Below are 18718 nucleotides of genomic sequence, written 5' to 3' on the forward strand. Positions count from 1 at the left end.
ATGTTTTCAGATACGTCCCTAAAGTAAATTACTCATAAACAGTGTTGCCAGTATTTTTTAACGTGTAGAGTTTTCAGTAAACTCTTATTGCCAAGTATAAACCCTTTCTAATAAATTTAAAATATATTGCAGTTCCATTTTTCGCCACCCAATATGCTTTTTATTCCAACTTTAAATTTAGATTTATAGATTCTTTTATTTTTAATTCCTTTATATGCAAAGAAATGTGACACATAAAAGTTTTTTGTTATGTTTGAATTCATGAAACTGTCAATTAAATCCCAGGGAAATGTTATTAACACGCACACTGCGTTAGATTACATGTCAATGAAGTTTAGAAGGCGGAAATATTTTTACAGCTCTGCCCTACCCTCATCCCGTTTTTAGTTTATTTGGTGGCACTAATTGTATATAATTAACAATCTTTTGTTGCCTATGTTAAGGCGCTTTTTAAATAAAAACAATCACAATTACGTGTTCATTTATTTGTTTTAAAGTAATTCTTAAAATTTTTATTTATTATCGTTTCTTTTCATCTTTTTACTTTTATTTCTCACTAGATAAGTAATATGTAGGTATTTATTATAATTCCATTTCATTAAATGCTCTAATATATTTCATTTTAAATAGTTCAATTAATTATATAACTCATTGCTAACGTCTGAAGTTTTTATTTTATTTTTTTTTAATTATATATATATTGTTAGTAATAAATAATATTATAATTAAACTTTCAAAAATAGTTTAGATTGTGGTATTTTCATCATGGAAGTGAAGATATATTTTTCTTACCTAATTATTAAATGTTCTTATATTTTTTGGATCACAAAGACTTTTTTGCTCTTTCAAGGGTTATTTCTTCTATACAATTGGAGTATACATATATATATATGTAGATATAGTAACTTAATAGTATTTACACATATGTAATTAATTTTTAAGGCTGGTAAGAAAGTTTCTATTTATGTATTTTATGTATTTCTCTATCGTTTCTATTACTAATTTTCAATTTTTCACTATCAATAGAACCGAAATATTCTGAGAATAATTTACAGCACAGAGATTCGTTTTCTTAATACATTTCATGAAATTATAATTTAGTCAGGTTTTCATTTGTTTTTATTGCAATGTCCATAACATGTCATTTACTAATTATGTATTACTTTTATGTATATAAGTATATGGTAATGCGTAGGTTATAATTGGTCCTTAGAATTCTACGTTAAAACGTTATTATTTCAGAACTATGAGTGTAAGTAGGATGTATGCGAAAATATTTCAAACAATATAATACTCCTGTTTTTACGCCTATTGAATAAAACCTATGTAATTATTAAACAATATATATATTTGGTGATATATTATATGGGGACTGCTCAAACGGATATCTAGGAACAAGCCAGAAAGTATGCAATGTATTATTGCAAATAACTAGTAGCCCAAAAGTATGGAAATATATGAAATTGTATTATAATTAGCTGTCTATCGCATTCAGAGTAAAAGAATCCCTTACGGAATTAAAGTCTTACGGTACTTTATCTATATATTTGTCTGAAAAAAGTGGCCAGATTGTTGCATCGTTATCGATATTTAATGGTACTGGGGGAAGGGAGATACCCATAAAAAACATTTTAGTTACGCCCATGTCCAGGACCTCTAGATGCCCAGTTTTTAAATGTTCTTATTTTTCACTAATTAAGAAATTTCTTAAACCATGAAATGTTTTTTACTACAATAAATATGGTTTATTTTACTATATTTACTACGTATACATAATATGTATATGTTTCATGTTTTTATGTTCAAAACAACTATGCTCGTCACCGACCATCAGCGTAATACCATTAGCTATTATCTTCCCCATTCATTGTTTAAAACAAAAGCATTAAGTACATTTTGTTCAGATAACCTCTATGCGTGTTGCCATGTGTGTGTTCTCAACCAAAAAGGGGAGCAAAAAGGCTAATGACAATCATGCTTTAAGAGAGTAAACATTTCTTAAGTCAATGAAGGATAAAACAAAGCAGGCAGAAATCGTGGCTGACCCGATGGATACCACAGAGTAAGGTAGGACAAATTGCTTGGTATTGTTCAGAGGGTCAAATAAGTTAAAGAGTCAAAGTCTTCTAGTCCTGTAACACTCTTTAGTTCAAATGAATTGACAATGAAGAGTTAAGTTATATGAAATTTATGAAATGACTTAATTGCTAATATAAAAGCATACTTTAAGGCTATTATAGATTACATATTTTTTTTGTCTTCAGTCTCCGCCTTATTTTAACCCAAACCCCCAAGGCCATTAGAATAAATTTATGGGTTCCCATATAAATTTTGGAATTTATGTTTCTGGGCTGAAAACAATTTTAGAGTTGTTAGCGGAAGTGTGAGTTAGACCAAGTAAGCCTTCAACAAAACCATTCCATACGACAATATTAACATCAAAGTGTCACCTTTTGCCATACAACAGCTGGTATAAACATATTTTATTTTTTTTTTTAATAAATGCTACAAATATATATATAAAAGCAACATACAAAAAAATCGACAAAGTTTCGATATGTATGTATATTGTATTTTGGCATTACATCCCAACGCTCGCTTTTATGTGATGAATAGATAGAGGCAACTGTAATTTCAGTCCATAAAAAAGCTTAGAAAATTCATTAAACTATGCCATACATTTGTTGGTTGATGTACTATGGTTTTTTCTCTTTTATGAAGTTTTAAACGAAAGCAATTCACTTTTTTGCCAGGAATTTTGTTTGTTTAGAGAACAAAGTATTATTTTTTGGCAAAAGATGTATTAAAATAATATAGGTAATTAACAGTGTTTGTATTTAAGTGAGGGAAATCATACTCAATACTCACAGCCCAAAGGTATACTTTAGGTATTACTTACCTGGAAAATGTTTGAAAAATCGTTGCATACCTTTTGGCTCTCTTGATTTGGAGTTATCTAATGTTTTCTATTAGAGTATAAATTGATTTAGACTTTTAAAAAAGTAATTAAACCTACTAAATTGGGTCGCCCAAATAATCGAAGAATTGAAAAGCCCGTAGTAAAAACTGTCTTAATCGATAAAATCAGTAGTGCACAAAGTCGATTTCATATAGTGTCCGAGGATGGCGGTATAGCCTACGAAAAACAAGAATGAATATTTTAGAGTTTTAATTTTAGAATATGCTACCCTTTTATTAAGCTAAATCTGGCCAAGTATGTGTTATTTAGAGATCGACTAGCGGAAAATGACATTGCATACTTTCTGGCTTGTTTTTGCTTTTGTGGTAATTTACAGCCTATTTGTTTTTTATTTATTAAAGCGACAAACGAATTCTAATTACTTAATAGATATTTTAGAATAATTTGGCTTCTAATTAAAACTTTGTAATAGGAGCAAACTATAACTATGAACTATTTTAGGAAACTATTATTTTAAGGATATTTTCCATTATAAATAGTGGTTTTTCTTCAAATATATGTAATCTCACTAATCAATAATCTAATGTAATTAATTTTCATTCTTAAAGCTTTAATTTTGGTTAGGGCATAGGGAAGAATTAAATTATAGAAATAATTTGAACATTTTGTACTAATTGTTTTTTTCTTATGTTGATATTAACAATATTGTGGTGGATTACTCATAAAAATATAAGAATAAAAAGTATTTTCTATTCAATAAATAATTATGGGTAATTTTATTTATTAATGAATTATTATTGTTAATGGTTTTACGTAGTTTTATTTATGAGTTGAAACATACAATTAATCGTCGTGTTTTTGTAGTTTAATTTTAGTAAATTAATTGTACGTCATAATTTTTTAAGTTTTATGCACTCGAATACGGATTAAAGCTACATTGGTTGTTCTGTTTGTTTTACTGTTGGTAGGCATAGCAGCAGCATCTCAGAAAAAGACGAATTTTTCTAGAATGTTCTTAGGCACACCACTAAATTTAAATATTAAAAATTATGGCTTCTCTAAAAGTGAATTTAAAATGTCAACCCATTACTCTTTTTAAAATTTTGTGGACTTGGCGGGTGGTACTTGTTATGTTTGACTATGTAATTGTTTACTTTTGATTATTTATAACATTTGTTGTTTAGTTTTGTATTGAGATAGTTTGAAAATTCATACAGAATAACATTAAAAAACTCCCTAACATGATTTTCATTGATTTTATTTGCTTGCTCTTGTTGTTCGACCATGTTTTGTGGTAATATTCAATTCATGTTAATGGATTTAATTTTTTCCTATATTTTGTTTTTAATTGGTTTTACAGTTTGCTTGTTCATATTATTTTGCATAACCAAAGCCCAGAGAGTGTTCTGAAATATGCGATTGAGAATCTTTATATCTATTTGATACGTTTAGTTGATTTAATTGTGTGCTCTTAGTTGTTGCATATTTTAAGGTGCTGTTTCAAAATATTTTCACAACCATATTGTGTTTGCATTTATTTGGGGGAAATAGAAAAAGGAAGAGGAGGAGTAGGAAATTTATGCACAGAATGATATCGTATCTGGTGCTGCGCTGCTATTCTGTTCCAATTTGATTATAGTTTCAGTTTTATTTGCATATTTGATTATGTAGTGATTCATCGTTCTATTCAATTTAATTTGTTAGAACACAAATTTTTATTTAATACACCTGAAAGTGTGACTTTCATTCGTTTATAGGTATGTGACTCTTATAGGCCAAATCTATATATACATGTTTGACATTCAAAGATTTATGGCTGTTGATTATCACCTCCATTTCCCAAGCCGGCCTTTGATTCAGGTGGGACCTATTTTTAAAAATAAAAAAAGAGAAAATAAAACAAAAAAGTCATATCAACAAACATTATGAATGCGTTTTATTACAGAATAATAAAAGCTTAACAAAACAAAAGAGTTTTTTTTTCTCGGGAAATAAAATACAACAATGTTAGGATTGTGTAGAAAATCTGTATCGCTCGCTCTCACTTATGGGAGGAAACATTGTTGTATATGTTTAAGGTGTAAAATAAAAAATAAACATAAATGTAAAAAACAAGCATACTTTTAGGCATATAAGTGCTAAATGCTAACAAACAAATATGTGGGTTTTATAGGTGGTTGGTTGGGTGGCTTGATATGTTTCTTCAAGTGCATGTTGAGTGTTGATATTTGATTTTAAGCATGTAAAAGACAGATATATGAAATATTTAAAGTATTTGAATTGCTGTTATCATCACATTAAGCAGACATTTATTTAACAAACTTAAAGAATTTGTTTAAAAAGATTTGGTTTTCGAGAATATCAAAATAAAAAATTAATTGTTAGAAATTCGAATAAAGATTATTTTATTAAGACCATATGTTAACAATGAAAAAAGGAGTAAACATAAAGAATAGAATAGACTTACAAATAAGTCTGCAAATAATAACTGTTGGCGTCTGCATGATATCTTTATGCCACTAAATGCTATACTTTTAACATGTCAATTTTTTCATTATTGATACATGATATATTTTTGCCACTAATTGCTACACTTTTAATATATTTATGACAATTTTTGATTCATTTGGACAAATAATAACTATCCTATTTTGTACATTTTAAATCCGATACTCATTAAAATTATGATGTGTAAGTTAGGTTAGGTTATGTGGCAGCCCGATGTATCGGGCTCACTTAGACTATTCAGTCCATTGTAATACCACAGTGGTGAACTTCTCTCTTATCACTGAGTGCTGCCCGATTCCATGTTAAGCTCAATGACAAGGGACCTCCTTGTGTATGATGTGTAATACATTAATGAAAAAATTTCCAATTTGCATACTATCAGGAATACAAGTGACCTCCAAAAAGTATGCCTACATTTATTTCAAAAGCAAATTTTGCAAAAAACCAATCATGTTTGCGACAAATCATACATGACTCAAACAGATAGTGTTGTTAAAGTAATCTCAAACTCATTCTTAAAAATGTTATTCTTATAAATGTTTTTTTATTACGAAAATATTTTTCCCCACCAAGGCAAAAAAGATCTATTACTACAAGCAGATGTCTGTCTTCAGATTGTACGAACCTTTGGACGTAAAATGGTCGAAATTAACTTAATACAAAGCGTAAAGTAAACTATGGATATTTATGAGCAACCTTAGTTATGTTCTTTAGATGTCACAAATAAACTTTGCCTTTAAAATTTCAAGGGGATTTTAAAGAAAATGCATTTAGAGTCATACTATGTTAAAGATGAGCGCATTTGTGGTAAAATTTATAAATTTTTAGAAATTCTAAACTGCACAGAAAAAAAGTAAACTACATTATGGGAAAAATGAACTATTTCGTGCGAAAATTGAACTAAATTGCATTCAAAATTTTGAGATTCATAAAATTAACGAAATTTTTCCGACATTTTTGGATTTTTTATTGCCATTTACGAAAAAAACTTTTTCTGTTTTAGTTAGAATTGAACTAATTTGTATGTTCTTGAAATTTTACTGCCATTTAGTTCATAACATTTTTGAGACATACTTGAAATAAATAAAAAATCGTTGGGCTGGGAATTTTTTTTTATTTTAAAAATAAACTAAAACAAAATAAATATTTTGCCATAAATATTAGTTCATTTTAACATAAGTTTTACAACAGACTTTTTTTCTGTGTACTACTCATTTGTGTATATATGTATTTTTCCCGTTTTGATTTCATTCAACTAGCATACGCAAAAAGTTATTTTAGTCAAAGAAACTTTCTCAAAACATAATAATTCCATGAACTAAAATATAATTCGTAAGATGAATACTCCAGCAGTAAAAGCTCACAATTACATTTGTAATTTGATTGTAAATATAATTAGTGCATAAATATATCAAATAAAGTTAAATTGGCTTTAGATGTTCTAGAGCACCCAGAGAAGGAATACGATCACCTCATACATGTCTCAAGACCAAAATGTTATTTTTGGACCGTGAACATGTAACATGTTTGTTGCAACCAAGATAGAAACATTAAGTTGATTAAGTCAATGATTGAACATTTTAAATTGTTAATTAAAAAATTAATTGATACAATTAATTTTTTAATCATTTTCATCAAGCTCCGTTAGTGCTCCGTTTGCTAACGAACTTCTAAACCGTACTATGAACATATCTCTTGTCTTGCCTATATATTCCATATGTCAGTTAGGAACTTAACTGCTGAAAATTTTTCAGTTGATGTTAACCGGAGAGAAGATATTTGCAATTTACTTTCTGATAACTGGGAGTTAAAGCCTAACGGATCTACATGAAAATGGTCGTAAGTCAATTAAAAAAGGTGATGGAATTTTTTAGTTAAAAATTTATTTCAAACAATCAATCTTTTAATCGAACCAAACACACAAAGACATTGAAGAAAGTAATTGAAAATATTTACATTTTTAATTAAAAAATTAATTGAAATTTGCTCATGAAACCAATTAATTTTTTTAACAAGTATTTTTTAAGCCCAATTAAAACTGTGATTTATACTATCATTTATGTGACTGAAGACATTTCAATTAAAAAATTAATGGGATTAATTAATTTCGTGATTGAATCAGAAACAACATATTGTGTGTATGCTCATAAAACATGTTTATGTTCATTCTCTGCGTGAGGGTTCACTTTTTGTTTTTGAGTGTTCACGGATTGAAACAATATTACCTCTTGTATAATTCTGACTTGACTGCCCGTATGTCCTTATGTTTTGCAAATGTCAATGTAACAATTGTAGGAGTTTTCGATTTTTCTGCACTGAAAGAAGAGTTTTCAGAGGAACGAAATTTGAATCTAACGAAGTTTTCTTTTAGCTTTAGCAAATTCTTTTAAAACAATAAAACAGATTAAATACAATCGTTGCAAAGCTTCTTCGGATATATTTTCTCTTAAATAATCCAATAAAAAGGGAAAATTTTGTTTTTGTCAAATTAACTATTCACGGTGCGAATACGATATTTCAGTTGAGTTCTAAAAATCAGTTCAATTTCTAAACATCATTTACATAATCTTGTTATATGTATTTATAATAATCACCCAATTTATAATAATCAACATTGATATATTTAGGGCATTTCACATTTTTTTCTACACTCCACACTTTTAGTGTGAATTTTTATTGGAAATATTTAAAAAAAATTGTTTTTTTTTTTCAAATTTATATTAATACTATGTATGGAGTAAATTTAGTACACTTTCATAATTTTTATTAAAAATAAAAACCTATTCATCAGATGAATATACATTTGTTTTTATGATATTAGAGTAAAATATTTCGATTTCCAGTATTTAGCTCTTCCATACACTTTTTACACCCCTAAAAGTAGGCAACAATGTTTTAATATGTCGCTAAGAAATATAAAGTTCGTAATGGAAACCCAACTAATATCTTTGCGCCTCGCAACTTATTTTACACAACATAAATTAAAAAAAAACATATGATAAAAACACACACGCAAACACAATCATACATACATACGTATAGCAAACAACACCAATGCATTTAAAGTTTTGATTTGCTTATAGCCTTTTTGTTTTTATTTATTTTGGAAAACAACATAATTAGTTGGTAATTGGTATTCACACGGATCATGTGGTACTAATACCTTTTGAACGATGAATACACATGGTCTGTTTCTCTTTCTTGCTCTTGCATTATTTCTGTCTACTACAATGTACTGTACATAATGGTGTGGTGCTCTTTTCTATGCGGATGCGGTTGTCGCTACGGCTGTGTTACGATTGATTAGTTTATGTGTAAAAGCTATGAAAGTCCAAGAAATCCGAGTAATCGGTTTGATTAGCCTGCTGCTGATCAAGCTATAAAAGAGAGTAATGACAATGTTTCGAGATGTGGTGGTAGTTATGGGTTGAGGGTAATGAGTAGTAGTTGTGTGTTTATATGTAGAGTGTGTATGTTTGTGAGTGCGGTGTAATTCGATTTATGTACGAAATATTTGTAGATTTGTTATTTTGGGTGAGAGAAAGATGTGAAAGATCGAAAAAAATATATTGAATAATATACAGTTTATATATAGAAATAGCCGAATAGTTGAGATTGAAATTAATAAGTGTTCCAAAACTTAGTGTTAGATCTAGAATTAAAAGGATCAACCGATCTACGGATAATAGTTTTGTACAATTATGGCCTTAACTTACCAATTTCTTAAAACAATCTTCGTAGAATGCTGTCATAGATCTATATAGATGTCTTTTAACTCCCGATAGCTGATGGCCTTCATCCGGATAGATTTGTTGTTTATATAAAACACCTTTATTGGTTAGGGCTCTCGCCAAGACCATGGATTGTTGGACATGTACATTATCATCGGCTGTGCCATGTATCAGGAGAAATTGTTTATCTCTTAAATTATCCACATATTTGGAGAGATCACCTTCCTCATAGCCCTTGTAGTTATCGGTGACATTTGGAAAACTCAAATACCTCTCCGAATACGTAGAATCTGAGAAATTGAAAAAAAAAAAACAAAAAATATGAAAATAAAGATAAGGAAGTCAATCTTTAATTTTTATAAAAAATAAAACGATCTTTTAGGAAAGTAATGATAGATTATTATTTATTAATATAATTTGTATAAAGTTAATAGACTATAAACTTTATACAAATTTTATTAATAAATAATAATAGAATTCCTATAAAAGATCTAAGAGGATTTAACAAATACGACATATTATTTGACAGACTTTTTTTTATAAATGAATTCCATACATTCTCAGGGTTGGCCTGTCGCAAACTGTGACTTTTGCGACATACGTTTACGACGGTATAATACGTATGTCGCAAAAGTCGTAAACCTAGTGAGAAAACCTAATTTCGAATTAAAGAAATTGTGAATATTTTTAAATTTAATTTAGTTAGGCTCCCCGATAAAAGGTATGCAAAAAATGCTATATATTGTATTTATTTATTATACTAGATTTACAAATTCAAAGTATTCTTGGTTTTCGTGGTCCATAATGTCCATCCAAGCTATAGCTACATCAACGAATGACTAGCTACAATTTTGAAAATTTGTAATTAGTATGGAAGTTGGCTATAATAAGCCAAAAAGTGATTTTTATAAAATTCTCTCTAAACAGCAATTCACTTATGCAAGGCTTAAGTAGTTTTCCTTCCTTCCAGTTTCTGCAGTAATTTGAGAAAGGTTAACTATGAACGAGTACCGACCGTCGAGTAGTTTATAGTAATTTTGGCTTCGAGTTTCCAATTGAAATAACTATATTCTCAAGTTTTTCAAACTCGTTAATAATTTTATGAACATTCCTGAGAATTGAAACTTCTTCGCATATTTTATCATCTTGGATATCATTCGCTGCCTATCGGAAGAGTCCGATGTATTTGGAGTTTGCGACATTTGCTACTTTTTCTACATTTACGACATGTATGTGACGTTTACGACGTTTACAACTTTGCGACAGTCGCAAACCTTAAAAAGTTTGATACAGGCCATCTCTGCACATTCTATAGAAAATGAACATGTAAATCATGACAGATTTTTTAAACAATGTCGATATTATCTATATTTGTTAATAGATTTAAAAAATAGATATTTCTATGAAAACCCTAGACATGTATTTTGCAGGCAAACATATTTCTATACAAAATTTTGAAGGATTTTGAAGGACGTACTCGTATGTTACAATTTTCCTATTAAAGTTTGGCAGATTCACTAAGACATTTTGTATAGATTTTTAGAAGCTAACCTAGGCAGGTTTGCTATAGAAACAACTTTTTTTTTAAAGAAAATGACAAATTTTTGATTTTATTTTTATTTACTTTTGTTGTTAGACTATTTTTAGCAAATCATTTTTTTAGATAGTTTGTAAATTACTCTTACCATATAATTTCCAATTTGTGACCGGACTAACACTTATGCCACATTGGAATATTGATTGGGTGCCTGCTAATGCGAACGCAGCTGTATAACCACCATAACTCCAACCCCATACACCCATTCGTCGGCCATCGATAAAATGTAGATTATCTCTGAGATATTCGCTTACTTCCAATTGATCGGATACTTCTACGGTACCCAATCTTTTGTAGACTTCATGCAATAGCTGATAACCTTGACCCGATGAGCCACGGCCATCAATTTCCATTACTATGTAGTCCTTGTTGCCTGCCAAATAAGAGTTCCAATCCACATGCCATTTGTCTGTGACCAATTGGGTTCCAGGACCAGAGTAGACATGTAGTATGGTTGGATATTTGGTGATTTCATCCTCCCTTAATACGGGTGGCAGATAAAGTCTAACTTGGGCATGATAACCACCGGAGATCATCACTGGGAATGTTTTAATTTGAGGCATAGCCGTGCGGGCCATTCTTTCCTTTAATCGAGTGTTATTCTGTATAGTCATCAACAACTCCAGAGGCATATGGGGTTTACCATTGCCATTACCATTGCCATTGGCTTTGTGTTCTTGCCCACCGTGGTTTACAATATAAATGCTGGATGTAGGCACCACTGGGCCCAGACAATCGATGAGTACAAATTTGGCCTGAAAACTGGGAGGAAATTTGGCATTGTGATAAAGACATTCACTGGCAGCTTCTGAGATTTTGGCTGCCCTTGGATGTTTCTGTTCTAAGGGTAATGCTGGACCTGCAACCGCTGGGCTTTCTTCAGAATTTTCCCAATCATCATCCCAGGCAGTGACCAATTTTGGTGGCGGTTTGGTATGGGCTTCATAGTTGTAAGAACCATCGCTATTCTTGGGCATTGGACATGTTATACATTCTGGGGCATACAATGGTGAACCGTGACGTGGTGGCATTGCTGATACTCTATACAAATGCTGTTGGGAGGGCAGGCGTTCCGGTACTCCTAGGAAATAACTAAAAGAGCAAAAGAAAACAAATCCAAATGAAGCCAATCGTGAGGTGAAGAATTCAAAACGTTTTATGGCGAAATACTAACATCCAGTTATTAACCTGATCCCAATGCAGTAGCTGCTTTACTTCATATTGACCGTGTGTTAGTGGTATTACACGCTTCCTCGCTACATGGACATGCACGATATGACGGAAATATCCAGAATTGCCATCACGCAACGGCGATATGGAAATGTAGGATGTACCATTGGCAGCAAATAGTGGCACAGAGACCGTATCGACCCAGCCACGTCCATCGCCGCTAACACGATGTGTCTGTAATGTAATGAACCAATTTTTATGATGTCCATAAAATTCTTTATATTATCGTCCCATCCCGCCCCCCGCCTCTTCCCTATAATCATCATCATGATTGGCATCATTATCGTTCTAGTTTATGACCAACGACAAAATAAACGAACGAAGAATGTCTGGCCTTAAAACTTACCTCAACACAGACAAACATGGGCGCTTTGCATATGCTAACAACGGAAATATTTTGGGGTCGATTTAGCCAAACCACACTTATTTCTGTTTCGCTAACCCAACTTGCACTAGTAAAATAATACTCCCTATATAAGTCCATGAGAGGAAGATTGTTGTGGAACAAAAATAGAAGAATTTGATAATAAAAATGAAATAAATCATTTGACAACGAAAGTGACTTACTCATCCTGCAAGACATTTGGTGGTTGAACATCTCTCATTCGAAATTTTTCTGGATCTTTAAAGTCCACCACCCGCAAGGTTATGTGAGGATTTTGTGTACCCGGTTTAGGATATCTGCAAAATAATAGAAAACAATTTTTTTTTAAATTTATCTGTGGAGAAAGGATTTGTAAAATAGTAGAAAACAATTTTTTTTTAATTTATCTCTGGAGAAAGGATTTGATCCAAATATTAAAGGGTACGAGAGTGGTTCTTAGCGACACCACCTAATGCGTGAGCATCGCTGGAGCAATTTACTTTTGATTCTAGAAATATGGAAAAAAGCTATATCGATATATGTTATGATTACATTCTTTCTTTGGAGGGTAAAACCTGCTTCGATTCACGGAACTATATACCATCAAGCTTATTTTTAACTAATCTCCAGCTATAACGGAAGATAAGAATTCAGAATACAATATTTCCAGAACTCCTATTTTAGGTACACGAGATGGACGAGGTAATGCCTTAGCTCTTGGTGCAATTGGCGCCATATATTCTAACTTCCAAGAACAAGCGCCGCCAGGTCAAAGGTCTCAGTTATGGATCTATAGGCTCGAGGGTCTCAGTGATGGAATTGTAGACGCCAGGGTTTCAGTAATAGAACTATAGGCCCCGAATTCTCTGTGGTCGAACTACACTCAAAAAAAAGTGAACTCTCTATTTCACTAAAGCCAATTTAACTTTATTTTAGTTCATGTAATTATTATGTTTGGAGAAATTTTCCTTTACTCTAATAATTTTTTGTGTACGTTAGTTAAATTAACTAAAACCGAGGAAAAAAATATACTCAAATGAAGCATAAAGTCTAACTAAATTCGTGTCTTCCACAAAATAGTTCAGAATTTCTTTAAATTGGTAAATTTTACCAAAAATGCATCCATCATGAACTTCGTATGTCACTAAAGACATTCTTGCAATTTTGAACTCCAAGTTTTTCCTTCAAACTACAAAATGTTCTTTAACAAGTGAAAAAACTTAGTTATGTCTAATAAATTTTCTTGAATTTGTCGAAAAATATTTACTTATTTTTATGACATCGGCGTGATGCCAACGTTTGTAATACTGTTTAGTTAAAATTTTCTACAAATATTAAAAATTTTCTAATATTAACAGAAAGTTTTCTCCCTGGTGGGTTCACTGTTTTTTCAGTGTATAGACCCCAATGTCTCAGTGAGGGATCTATAGGATCAAATGTGCCTGTAGTGGAATTGTAGGCTCTAACTAAAAATGAAACTATAAAGTTTCAATGGTGCAACTATAGACCCGATGGTTTATGTGGTGGGAATATAGGCGCCAAGTTCTCTGTAGTGGAACTACAGACCCCGATGTCTCTGTGGGGAAACTGTAGGCTCGAAGCCTTGGTTCTGGAACCTTGGACACTAAAGACACATAGAGCGATGTGAAGCAGTGCATTATTCGTAGGGACTACGAAAATAATTATTGCATGACTTAAGCAAGAAAAAATACATGGAAACTGCTAAAGAACATAGAACGACAGTCAAGAGGGCGGTGGAAATCATAGCCCGGTGCAATTTATTTAAATTGAATTAAATTAAATTAAATTAAATTAAATTAAATTAAATTAAATTAAATTAAATTAAATTAAATTAAATTAAATTAAATTAAATTAAATTAAATTAAATTAAATTAAATTAAATTAAATTAAATTAAATTAAATTAAATTAAATTAAATTAAATTAAATTAAATTAAATTAAATTAAATTAAATTAAATTAAATTAAATTAAATTAAATTAAATTAAATTAAATTAAATTAAATTAAATTAAATTAAATTAAATTAAATTAAATTAAATTAAATTAAATTAAATTAAATTAAATTAAATTAAATTAAATTAAATTAAATTAAATTAAATTAAATTAAATTAAATTAAATTAAATTAAATTAAATTAAATTAAATTAAATTAAATTAAATTAAATTAAATTAAATTAAATTAAATTAAATTAAATTAAATTAAATTAAATTAAATTAAATTAAATTAAATTAAATTAAATTAAATTAAATTAAATTAAATTAAATTAAATTAAATTAAATTAAATTAAATTAAATTAAATTAAATTAAATTAAATTAAATTAAATTAAATTAAATTAAATTAAATTAAATTAAATTAAATTAAATTAAATTAAATTAAATTAAATTAAATTAAATTAAATTAAATTAAATTAAATTAAATTAAATTAAATTAAATTAAATTAAATTAAATTAAATTAAATTAAATTAAATTAAATTAAATTAAATTAAATTAAATTAAATTAAATTAAATTAAATTAAATTAAATTAAATTAAATTAAATTAAATTAAATTAAATTAAATTAAATTAAATTAAATTAAATTAAATTAAATTAAATTAAATTAAATTAAATTAAATTAAATTAAATTAAATTAAATTAAATTAAATTAAATTAAATTAAATTAAATTAAATTAAATTAAATTAAATTAAATTAAATTAAATTAAATTAAATTAAATTAAATTAAATTAAATTAAATTAAATTAAATTAAATTAAATTAAATTAAATTAAATTAAATTAAATTAAATTAAATTAAATTAAATTAAATTAAATTAAATTAAATTAAATTAAATTAAATTAAATTAAATTAAATTAAATTAAATTAAATTAAATTAAATTAAATTAAATTAAATTAAATTAAATTAAATTAAATTAAATTAAATTAAATTAAATTAAATTAAATTAAATTAAATTAAATTAAATTAAATTAAATTAAATTAAATTAAATTAAATTAAATTAAATTAAATTAAATTAAATTAAATTAAATTAAATTAAATTAAATTAAATTAAATTAAATTAAATTAAATTAAATTAAATTAAATTAAATTAAATTAAATTAAATTAAATTAAATTAAATTAAATTAAATTAAATTAAATTAAATTAAATTAAATTAAATTAAATTAAATTAAATTAAATTAAATTAAATTAAATTAAATTAAATTAAATTAAATTAAATTAAATTAAATTAAATTAAATTAAATTAAATTAAATTAAATTAAATTAAATTAAATTAAATTAAATTAAATTAAATTAAATTAAATTAAATTAAATTAAATTAAATTAAATTAAATTAAATTAAATTAAATTAAATTAAATTAAATTAAATTAAATTAAATTAAATTAAATTAAATTAAATTAAATTAAATTAAATTAAATTAAATTAAATTAAATTAAATTAAATTAAATTAAATTAAATTAAATTAAATTAAATTAAATTAAATTAAATTAAATTAAATTAAATTAAATTAAATTAAATTAAATTAAATTAAATTAAATTAAATTAAATTAAATTAAATTAAATTAAATTAAATTAAATTAAATTAAATTAAATTAAATTAAATTAAATTAAATTAAATTAAATTAAATTAAATTAAATTAAATTAAATTAAATTAAATTAAATTAAATTAAATTAAATTAAATTAAATTAAATTAAATTAAATTAAATTAAATTAAATTAAATTAAATTAAATTAAATTAAATTAAATTAAATTAAATTAAATTAAATTAAATTAAATTAAATTAAATTAAATTAAATTAAATTAAATTAAATTAAATTAAATTAAATTAAATTAAATTAAATTAAATTAAATTAAATTAAATTAAATTAAATTAAATTAAATTAAATTAAATTAAATTAAATTAAATTAAATTAAATTAAATTAAATTAAATTAAATTAAATTAAATTAAATTAAATTAAATTAAATTAAATTAAATTAAATTAAATTAAATTAAATTAAATTAAATTAAATTAAATTAAATTAAATTAAATTAAATTAAATTAAATTAAATTAAATTAAATTAAATTAAATTAAATTAAATTAAATTAAATTAAATTAAATTAAATTAAATTAAATTAAATTAAATTAAATTAAATTAAATTAAATTAAATTAAATTAAATTAAATTAAATTAAATTAAATTAAATTAAATTAAATTAAATTAAATTAAATTAAATTAAATTAAATTAAATTAAATTAAATTAAATTAAATTAAATTAAATTAAATTAAATTAAATTAAATTAAATTAAATTAAATTAAATTAAATTAAATTAAATTAAATTAAATTAAATTAAATTAAATTAAATTAAATTAAATTAAATTAAATTAAATTAAATTAAATTAAATTAAATTAAATTAAATTAAATTAAATTAAATTAAATTAAATTAAATTAAATTAAATTAAATTAAATTAAATTAAATTAAATTAAATTAAATTAAATTAAATTAAATTAAATTAAATTAAATTAAATTAAATTAAATTAAATTAAATTAAATTAAATTAAATTAAATTAAATTAAATTAAATTAAATTAAATTAAATTAAATTAAATTAAATTAAATATGTTTCGAAATCACAACTCTCAATTAGTATGGATTATAATTTGGAGAATAATAATAATAACTTTTGCTCTTATTCATGAAAATTTTCTTTATGTCGCCTGTTGAATTAAATAAATTATTAGCTTTTCCATTAGTCATCTTCTTTTATTGAGAGCCAAACATTTGATAATGGTGGTGCTACATTGAGCTATCTTTGTTGCTAACATCGTAATGAATATTTAATGAACTTCCTCAATAAGGATATCTTTCATTTTTTAACACACATACTTGCTCACATTCACTCACACTCACCATATATCTCACTACTGTACTCACCTTAGTGACCGTATTTCCGGATATAAATTAGCATTTGGATGATTGCCAGCACTTGGCATAGCAGTTGAACCTCGTGCATTGTTGTTGTTGGTTGTTCCATACCAGGCAAAATGCTGTTCTTGCACCATGGAATCATTGAAGGATCCATACAGCATCATATGGCCATCATGTGAGAGCCAAATTGCATTATTCGTATTAAGAATTTCCTCTAAAGTTAAAATTAGAGAATAAGATGGGGTAAAGAGATAAATTCAACGACGATATTACAACATGGACTCTCTACAATAAAAGCAAATGGGAATAATGTTTCTGTACAGATTTGTGTGTTAGTGTGTCGAGTGGTTTTTCTTTAATGCATTATCTCTGTGTGCTAATATAATTTGAGAAGTGTATGACACAGGAAATTCAATTTTAAATCAATTTTCTTTAGACAACTGTCAACTATTGAATTTTCAGAGAAGAGAGAGAGGAAGAACCAAGAGGGTGCACATGCTAGCCATTGTACATCTCTTGTGTTTTAGCACAAGGATCATTGGAAATGCATTGTCATCCCCTAAGCCCCCAACCCTACCAGCACCTTCAAATGGTTATTGCATATTGTCAATCACTTACCTTCATAGAGCCAGTCGGGTATACCGTTAAAGACAACACCCGGTATGGCATCGCGAGTTATACGATGAACAAATTGCGAACGCGCCCCCTGGCAGTAGTAGATGTCGTAATTGTAGACTAAGACGATGGCATTGTTGTGGGGCGTAAAGCGAGCATAGTGTAAATAGGGCCATTCATCTTCACTGCTATCGATTTTCAATTTTATACTTTCACTATGGGTTGTAACAGTGGGTCCAAAAGCAGGTGATAATTGCCAGATGGATTTTTCAGTGCAATGTCATCATATTCACGATTGAGGAACGATAATAAAACGAGAAAAAACAAACACATTTAGAATTTTTATTCCAGTCGATTCTTTCCAGGGTTTTTCTAGTGTGAAATTGCATAACAAGCAGCTGTGGGGATTGCGCTATTAGATAGACACTTTCCGTTTTCCCTTAGAAACTAGTGATATAACATGTTTGATAGCAAAGTGTTATCGACATGGCATGTCATTTACAAAACCAAATAAAATAAGCCTGTAACAGATTCAAATATAGTTTCTATATCTGTAAATATTAGTCAGAGTTGTTTTATTAGAGTTCAAATCTATATGGGATCGAGATTCAAAACTTAGGCCACGTGAACGAGTTTTGCACTCATACCGAATATGAAGACAACCGGTTAAAAATAAATTGTACATATACCTATTGGGACCCTTTATAAATCGGAATGGTAATATTGGGACCCTTTATAAATCGGAATGGTAATATTGGAGGGTAGTGTGGCCAAATTGGTAAAAATAAAAATAGGCGTATTAAATAACGGCACATTATTTTCACGC

The 18718-nt window shown here is 26.8% G+C and overlaps 1 protein-coding gene across 3 annotated transcripts in view; it reads right to left on the reverse strand.

Moving 5' to 3' along the window:
• Positions 1-581: 581 nt before the first annotated feature.
• Dpp10 (Dipeptidyl peptidase 10) overlaps positions 582-18718 on the reverse strand; it is a 114493-nt gene continuing 96356 nt past the window's right edge. For 2 of the 3 annotated variants that reach the window (XR_012718638.1, XR_012718637.1), the window contains 9 exons: positions 17896-18107; positions 17284-17491; positions 12554-12667; positions 12333-12456; positions 11931-12160; positions 10845-11848; positions 9145-9449; positions 8592-8805; positions 582-4787 (listed from right to left, as the gene is read on the reverse strand). Coding sequence is in view for 1 of the 3 variants with exons in the window: in XM_075293076.1 (XP_075149191.1) it covers positions 4731-4787; positions 9145-9449; positions 10845-11848; positions 11931-12160; positions 12333-12456; positions 12554-12667; positions 17284-17491; positions 17896-18107 (2254 nt within the window). In the remaining 2 variants the exon portion in view is untranslated. The remainder of the gene's footprint in view (positions 4788-8591; positions 8806-9144; positions 9450-10844; positions 11849-11930; positions 12161-12332; positions 12457-12553; positions 12668-17283; positions 17492-17895; positions 18108-18718) is intronic. The other variant, XM_075293076.1, reaches the window with a different exon arrangement.

Source organism: Haematobia irritans, chromosome 2 (genome assembly GCF_050003625.1).
Source record: "Haematobia irritans isolate KBUSLIRL chromosome 2, ASM5000362v1, whole genome shotgun sequence".
In the NCBI taxonomy this organism is placed as follows: domain Eukaryota; kingdom Metazoa; phylum Arthropoda; class Insecta; order Diptera; family Muscidae; genus Haematobia; species Haematobia irritans.